Here is an 8,719-nt window from a genome sequence, read left to right as displayed (position 1 = left end):
CATCCTCCACTTCGTTATCGTCCTCATCATCCTCGTCCTCCACATCATCAGATTCATCTCCTTCATCGTCGTCATCTTCATGGTGGTATTTGGTGAATATGCAACAGAATGTAAATTAAATATTAGATGTTATAAGGACAAAATGGCCAAAATGAACAACTAAATTGATATACATTTAATGTTAACCAAATGTACATTGCTGAAATTCTCATCTAATCCTTCAGAACAACCATAATGTTCATTGCACAAAGAGCTTATATGCCTCCATATAAGAGTGATGATTTTCGAAGGTAAACACTATGCGCTATACTTGTATAATTAATAATTATTTAGCATAAATGTAATATGCTTTAACAAGGAAGCAAATTATACATACCTGTTAGATGGTTTGTTTCTTTGCAAGTCCTAAAGTTGTGTCCTTGGAGGCCACATGTTTTGCAGTACCTCTTCTCTTTTGCTCTCTTCTTTAGGGCTTTTAACATTTGTGATTCAATTCTCTTGCCCTTGTTCCTACCTTTGTTTTTAGATTTTCTAGGAACATGAATGACCAACTTCTAAGGTATTTTGCAGCCTACATACTTTTCTATTTCTTTCATCTTGTCTTTCTTCTTTGCTGGAACACTTCTGTTACTAATCATATCCAATCTAATATCTCTCAGTTTTTCAATCAAAAGCTTCATGTCGTTATCATCACACAACTACGCTGACACAAGAATAAACCTCTTGCCACTGCTCAGTACTCAAACTTTTCCGGTCAGAAAACTTTTGAAAGACATCTATCACTTTGCCTTCTTTATCAAAGACAGGCTTACTCATTACAGCTTTTGTCCATCTTTGCATTATGTACTGTTCTGGTATTTTCTGAAAATCTTGGTTGTGTAGAACCCAAAGGCAGTGCCTGCACAACAAGTCCATTCTCTGAAACATAGAACAGGAACAAGTAATCTCGATGCTATCTAGTAAATATGCTACGTTCCATGACTTATTTGGCATCTGCAAGTCTGTTAGAATATATATTTTTGTCTCATCAATCTTGTCCATATCTTTAAAATGGCAATCAGACAAAGCTGCAACCAATTCTGTTTGGAAGTCTTTGAAAATATTGTGCGAGTATGTTTCAGAAGCATGGACTTCAAGGTTTGAGTTTGTTTTCCGTGGGATTTCAGAGTGTTTGTTTTCACTGTTCAACTTGGTCTTCTTGTGTCTTTGTGCTTCCAAAACACTCTCATAGCACACCCAAAACTCAACAAGGGTCAAATGAGGTGTGAGGAACCTGTCAAAGAAACTGTTTTTACTCTGAGACCTTGAAGTAACCCTCATCAAGCCAGACATGGAAACTTCTTTAAAATAGGCAGGGATCCACTGTTCTTTGATATCGTACAAATCTGAAAACCACTCGTGTTCTACAAGCTGATAATCAGTCATTATCTTCTCCCATTGTTCTTTGAATTCATCAGGCTCAAGTTGGTTGTTCCAAACACGCCTATTGAGCCTGCTCTTAAAATCCTCGTCTTGAAATAGTTGATAACTGACTTTTTCTCTTAGTTTCTTCATTATGTGCCACATGCACAGTCTGTGTGTTGACTCCTTAAACACTTCGGGACTACCGACTTCATTGATTTGTCCTAATCAGTAATTATAATTCTTGGATGGCACCCGCCCATTGCTTCCAAAAATGTCTTGAACAGCCATCTGTAACACTCAATACTTTCATCACCTATCAACCCAGCTCCAAAGGTTATGCACCTTTTGTGGTGATCAACTCCTGTGAAAGGCACAAACACCATATCGTACTTGTTTGTTCCATATGTAGCATCTGCTGATAATACCTCACCAAACAGCATGTAGTTCTTTATGCAGATCGGATCTGCCCAAAACACTCCAGCCAAACACTTGTTTTCATCTACTATAAAATAAAAGTAAAATAAACTGTATGTGTCGTTTTTCCAAATAAGATTCTCAACAAACATTTGCGCATCAAAATTACCAATGTAGGTTTTTATGTCCCTGACAAAGTTTTTGAAATCAACCTCAGTAGCACCGATGTTGTCGTAACCTCCACAGAGCTCCTTCCAACCTCTATAGGCTTTCACACCACCTAGTTTTAGCACTTTTACCTTTGTGACAAATTGTTTCTGTACCTCTATCATTTTTCGGTTTCCTTTCAAGAATATTGTAGATTCCGACGAAGCAAATGGATGGTTATAGGCTTCATCGAATCTGGTAACAATGTAAGTTCCATTTTCTTGGTATTTGAACTGCACTAATGCGCGACAGTTAATTCTTGTAATCGGCCTCACACGGCTTATGTCTGTCACATCAATTGTGCATTATTCTCAGCAGTATCAGTATCAGTATCAGTCCTCTTCCTTTTCCTACTTTCCTTTACACCTTGCCTATTGCAGACAACATTCCTTAATGCAAAACTATTTGGTAACTCATTGCCTTTAATCCTTTTTGTTGTTGTAAGTCTTAGCGTAAACCCACAGATTGTACATTATTCTTTGTAGAATAACTCTGATGATTCTAGTGTTTTGAATACTTGTCCTACTTTAGGTTTCTTTTCCTCTGGACAGAATAGAATGTACTGGAGTGCATTTAATGGTTCAATTCTTGTTCTTGGGGTCTTAAAGCTGTTATTTGTAGAACAAGACGTAGTTCCATCACTTGTACTCATTGTCTGCTTCAACAGTAGTTCACTAAATAAGTATATTGAATATTATTGCATCAATAATGCAGTAATCGAATTCTAATATGCTCTACAAAGATTGGTAATTTATTTTGTACAAATAAAGGTTCATATATAATCTATTCCTGCCAATATCCATTATCATGCCTTTAAAGGAACATTTATTTTGCTGCTAATGTTCATAGGAAATATTGTTGTCTATTTTGAAATAGCATATATAAAATGTATTAAATATTAATGACATTAAACAAACAAATAAATGACATAATACTATTTCATTAATATTAGAAATATTTATAAAAACCATTCAAAACTTTCAAAAGCATAAAGCCTATTAAGGGTTATAGTGTAAAAAAAACAAGAGAAGATAATACAAAATAATAATATACTAGAAAACTAACTTAAGATATTTGTAAATTAATCTAACAGTCAGAGTCATAATTACCCTCATCACCAGACTGCTCCTCATACAACTTTTCAATTTCATCTTATTTTCTTTGTTTTTTTCTTTGTCGTGATTGTCGTTTATGATGTCTAATTTTTTCTTCATGACTAGACAAATGCCTGCAAAGGCAGTATCTTTCAAGCAGCCTTCCATTCTTTGTGATAGTGATTATTCCATTTTTATTTCCCGAAACCGCGTTTCGGTAATAATCCCTTTCAATTTTCTTTTCGTTGGATCCTAAAAGGAACCAACACGGCCAAGCCTTGCATACCTCGGCCATGCTTTTCTTCTCTGGCCTTCCAAGTCGGTCAAAAATAATCGAGAGAAATTCATAATAGTAAGAAAAGTATGTAAATGACGTGTGTCTGATGGTACATCCATCTCCACAGGAATATCCTTTGAAGTAATCCAGTTTGAAGAAAACTGGTCTTCTTGCCACTTCTTATGATTAGTGATGAAATTGTTTTTGTCTTGAATGTTCTGCTAGTAGGGTATTTTGTATTTAGAATAAGACATTATTTTTTTTTTAGAAGATTGGGTGGTTTTCTGGAGAGATTAAAGATTTTGGTTTACTATTGTGTTTATATAGTGGATTAATTGAGTAGAAGAGATTAAATATTGTGAACAGTTGTGTCTTTTCAACAGTCACATTATAATCATTGTAATTAATAAACTGGTTGAAGTTATCTATGTTACATAAACGACTATATGTATTACGAGTTCAATTTAATTGATATTTCAATTTCTTGTGTAAATAATAAAATGTACCTTTAAAAATAATATAATGTACATTTAAGGTCTGCTTTTAAATCTCTTTCATAAAACAGTACATGCACATTATGAAAATACGTAATGGACATTTGAATTAAACTAAAAGCACATTTATTTTCCAAATAAAGTTTCATGTTCTTTTTTAAATAATTTAATGTACCTTTAAATATAATATAATGTACATTTCCCAAGCAGTGCTTAATGATATTTTAGTTGCACCTAATTATCAGAAAATGGACATTATGAATATAGATAGTGGACAATTTATTTGATGGAACAGGTTCTTTTATAATTAATATAATGTACATTCTGAAATAATATAATTTACATTCAGAAGTAATATTTAAATTAATGTGAATAGTTGTGTCTTTTCACCACATAAGCAAGTTAGAAACCGTCAATTGACTTATTGTGACTTATTGTGAACAGTTGTAAGACCACTTGCAAAAGGTAATAATTACGTGCACATCGTTATTATAGATAATGCACATTTCAGTAAAACTGATAGGACATTTCAGTAAAACTTATATGCAAAATTACTTTTAAGTTACTTCAAATTCCACACTTTTCCTTTCTCATTATTTTTACAAAGTACATTTACGTTTATCATCATCCTAAAATCAAACAAACAAACTATAAACCCTAATTTAACACTTTCGTTATAAAATTAATGTTTTTGTGGTTTTGGACATTAAATCTAGTTAACTAAATTTAATCAAATCCGAAATTAAGTTGAATTTCATTAAATTTAACTTTAACATCATTATAAAATCAATTCAACAAGGATTGAGAAAGGAATTAAATAACATTGAATGAACATACCTCAATATTAACTGTCGAAAACAATAATTCCAGATGAATGACGAAATCAACTCCGATTTTCCTTACAAAGTTTTGATCTTGAAATAACTGAATAGCTGATGAATGCAAAAGTTTGAACAAATTGAATCTGATTTCGCTTCCGAAGATTTACGCTTCGAACACAGCAATTGATGATGAAGAACCTATTTTAGATCACTAAATTTGATGTCGAAAAACAAAAATTTACAAATTAAGGAAGGATTAATGATGAAATCGATTGATTTTTTTTCGTATGGTTTGATTTTGTTCCGTAGGGTTGATATTGCTCATTTGCTCACATGTACACTTTCTTATTTTTTGTTTTGCGCGAAAGTCTACTTTTCAAAGTAACGCGCGTCTAATCTCAGCCGTCAGATCATTTGATGGACAGTTGAGATCTGTTCTCACGGTTCTCACGATAAGCCCCGTTCTCATCGGAACTCTAGCCTTATTATTATTATTAAACCTCAAAAATGTTGTTGATGGGGATTGAACCCACGACCTCTTGGTTGAAATGCACTTACTTTTACCACTATGACACATGCATCTTGTTGATATTTTTGTATCTGTTTTAATATATATCTTTGTTAAGACCTGAGTTAAAACAATATGTACCTCTAATCTTATCTTTATAAATACTAAAATATTTAACTCATACTCATTAAGCCACCTCATCACATACAACCTTTTTAAAAAAAAAAAATTAAAAATGTGGGACCCGCAGCAATACTTATGAATTTAATTTTGGTGGAACATGTGTTTATACACATTTTGTATGTTTTTTTTTGGTCTAAACCATCCGGTAATCCGAACCACATTAGGCCGACTAATCCGGATTTCGGGGCGTGTCCAAGGATTACGGTATTTAAACCCCTCCCAATCGCAGTTGTGGGGGATCGATCCGCAGACCTCCCTACCAAGCGCAGCCCCATGCTACCACTGCGCCAACTAACGATTGGTTATACACATTTTGTATGTAAATAGTAGTAAACAATTTTACACCAAAATAAATTAGTCCAAAGTTTAACTACAATAATTAGAACTGAAAAAAAAAATCAATAACATTACAACAAATTACAGAAATTAGGTAAAAAACTTTAGAACAATTAATAAAAATCCCATTGTCTAATGAACATTATAAAAAAAAATTAACTACTTGTATACAAATTGTAGTGCCTTATTATAATTATAAAATAATATGCTATTAATTTACTAAGGAATTGAAATACTAACTATCAATTAACTAATACGGAGTATATTAAAGTATACAAGATGAAAAAATTCAGTTTAATTACAAGAAATATATTCTAGAAAACCTTGAAACATTTTATAATAACAAATATTTTTTAGTATAAAAAATTTTGAACCTTTAATTTTTGAATTTAAAATATAATTATTGTAAAATCATTAAAATACATGATTTTTTGCTTCGTTTGAGTCGAAGCCCAGTTTTAGAGAGTAAGGTAGCGAATGAAATAATATTACTGGTAGAATGAAATCCAGAAAATGGTAGGGGTATGGAGGCGGCGTTGCAGTGGAGGGAGAACGGATGTAAACGGACTGAGATATAGGAGGGGACTAGCCGAGTGATGGAGAAAGGATGCGAAGGGAATAAGATCGAAGCAGCATAAATTGGATTTGAAAGGAGCAGCAGAAATTGGAGGAAATGAATATGGGTGATGAAAGATTTATTAGGGTTTCCAAATGGGTAAATAAGGTAACGAGATATGGAATGAGTGTGGGTTTATACAGCAAGTGGAAATGGATGCAAATATGCAATGGGTTGTGTTAGTTTTGGGTTAGGAAGTCCCATTGCCTTTACTTATCTCAGTTGGTTATACGGAGTAACTTAATGGGCTGTGTTTATTATGCATGCACTATTATGAAAATTAATATTCAAACTATAATACTCCAGTCGTCTCAACTAATGTTATACAATTGATTTATTTACGATTATTATTAATTATTTTACAATTATTAAAAAAATCAAAAACAACTTAAAATGAGGAGAAAATGTAATGGTCTCACCCAGTTAATTTGCTAACAAGTGAGAGTTTAAAATATTGACTGATATGATATGTATATATCTTAAAAATAAAAGGTGTAAACTATTGATTGGGATTGAGGGAATAACATGTAACTAAATATACTAATTATAGTAGTTATTGTTAGTAATATATACAGAGTAAGTAATAGGTTAATAGCCAAAACATTAAGTTGTAAAGCATGTATCATTTTAGGTTTTGAAGACATTCACTTTTCTTTACGATTACACATGATAAATGGGACAATCATGTTGAGTTTGGGTTGGATTATTTCGAGTTTTCAGAAATACGCGTCAGATCGTTTCAGGCATACTAATCTTAGGTCGTTTATTATCAAGTTATTTGGAGATAATAATTAGTTTTTAATAATAAACATTCCAGCAGGTCAAATTAAATCGGGTGAATTCGAATTACTGGTCAAGTTAGAGTCCTCTGTTCAAAATGCTGGATCGGGTTATCTTATTCGAAAATATCTCATATGAAGGCTCTTTCCGTAAGGAAAATATATTTTACAATATTTAATCTAAAGACTTTAATGAAAATTAATGTTCACAAGCTCATGAGATAATCGTAAAAAAAAAGGGACTATATTATAATCATTAGGTTCTATTTGAATACATTGTTATCTTGTTGTGTTAACAAAATAAGTTATGTTGTTAGGCAATATAAGCAATGCCAGCTTATGATTTTTTTTAAAAGTTATTGTAAAATTTTGAATTACTATCGTTAATATATAAATTTGTTAAATATTAAATGTAATCAATATATTATTTGAACTTAAAATCTATAACGTGTGGCCGATGGACCCGTTAAGACATTGCGATCAATTAGTTCTTACTCACACGATAAAGTTAAATTTTTGTTAATCTTCACCAAAATATTTTAATTTCATTTAACGTGAGACAATTTCTTTCAAATGCATGATTTACCCAGTCAAAATATCAGTTTAGAGACTTAAGACTTATCTAACAAGAGGAAGGACCGTATTTCAACAAATGCTCGAGCAATGAACCGTAATGCATTCTATATGAGTATATGTTACTCCCTCCGATCCAGACCAAAAGTAACATAGGCAAAAATGAAATATTTAAGAAAATGTACAAAAAGTAAGAGTAAAGAGCGAAAAAATAGGTGGGATATGTAATTGTGAGTTTAATTGTGGGTTAATAAGTGAATTTTATTGTTATGCACAATGTCCTTATTAGGTTCGACATCTACATTCTCTTCCTTGCAAACATTTGAATTTCATACCATAAATATAATTTGACACAAGACTTGGCATATTTTTGATAAAAACAATCTTTAAATCATCATGCCCGTGCAATTTGCACGGGTTTAAAACTAGTAACTATTAAATGTACTTCGAGTTTATATTTAATGTACATTCAGTATAAAATCAATGTACATGATAAGTTAGTTAAGTGTACTTGATAAAAATTGAACAACATATTTTATGTACTTATGTTAATTATTCTTTGTATCTATAGTTTATATTTAATGTACCTCCAATATATATAATGCGTCCCCGATGAGTAAGTGAAATAAAGTTAATAAACAATTGTAGTAAATATGATATGTAGCTATGATTATTAAAATGTACATTTATTATATATTTCATGTCCCTTCTATATTATTAAAATGTACTTGAATAATTATTGAAACATGCCTTGTAACTAATTAAGATATACATGGTATGTAACTTTAATATTTATTATATGTACCTATAATATATATTTAATGTGCCTCTTATATAAATAAAATGTACATAATAAAAAATCGAGTCATAATTGATACCTAATTAAAATAAACATGCTATGTACCTTTAATAAGTATTATATGGACCTATATTATAAATTTAATGTACCTCTCATATACATAAAATGTAAATAATTTATTCATTCGTGCAAGATAATTAATTAAAATAAACAT

At 31.3% G+C, this 8,719-nt stretch overlaps 1 protein-coding gene across 1 annotated transcript; it reads right to left on the bottom strand.

Moving 5' to 3' along the window:
• Positions 1-690: 690 nt before the first annotated feature.
• On the bottom strand, positions 691-1,554 carry LOC141649231 (protein FAR1-RELATED SEQUENCE 5-like). The gene has a single exon (XM_074457924.1). The coding sequence runs from the start codon at positions 1,552-1,554 to the stop codon at positions 691-693; it is 864 nt and encodes a 287-aa protein (XP_074314025.1).
• Between the last annotated feature and the right edge of the window lie 7,165 nt (positions 1,555-8,719).

This window comes from Silene latifolia, chromosome 3, assembly GCF_048544455.1.
Source record: "Silene latifolia isolate original U9 population chromosome 3, ASM4854445v1, whole genome shotgun sequence".
Classification (NCBI taxonomy): Eukaryota; Viridiplantae; Streptophyta; class Magnoliopsida; order Caryophyllales; family Caryophyllaceae; genus Silene; species Silene latifolia.
This window is presented reverse-complemented; position numbering and strand designations above follow the sequence as displayed.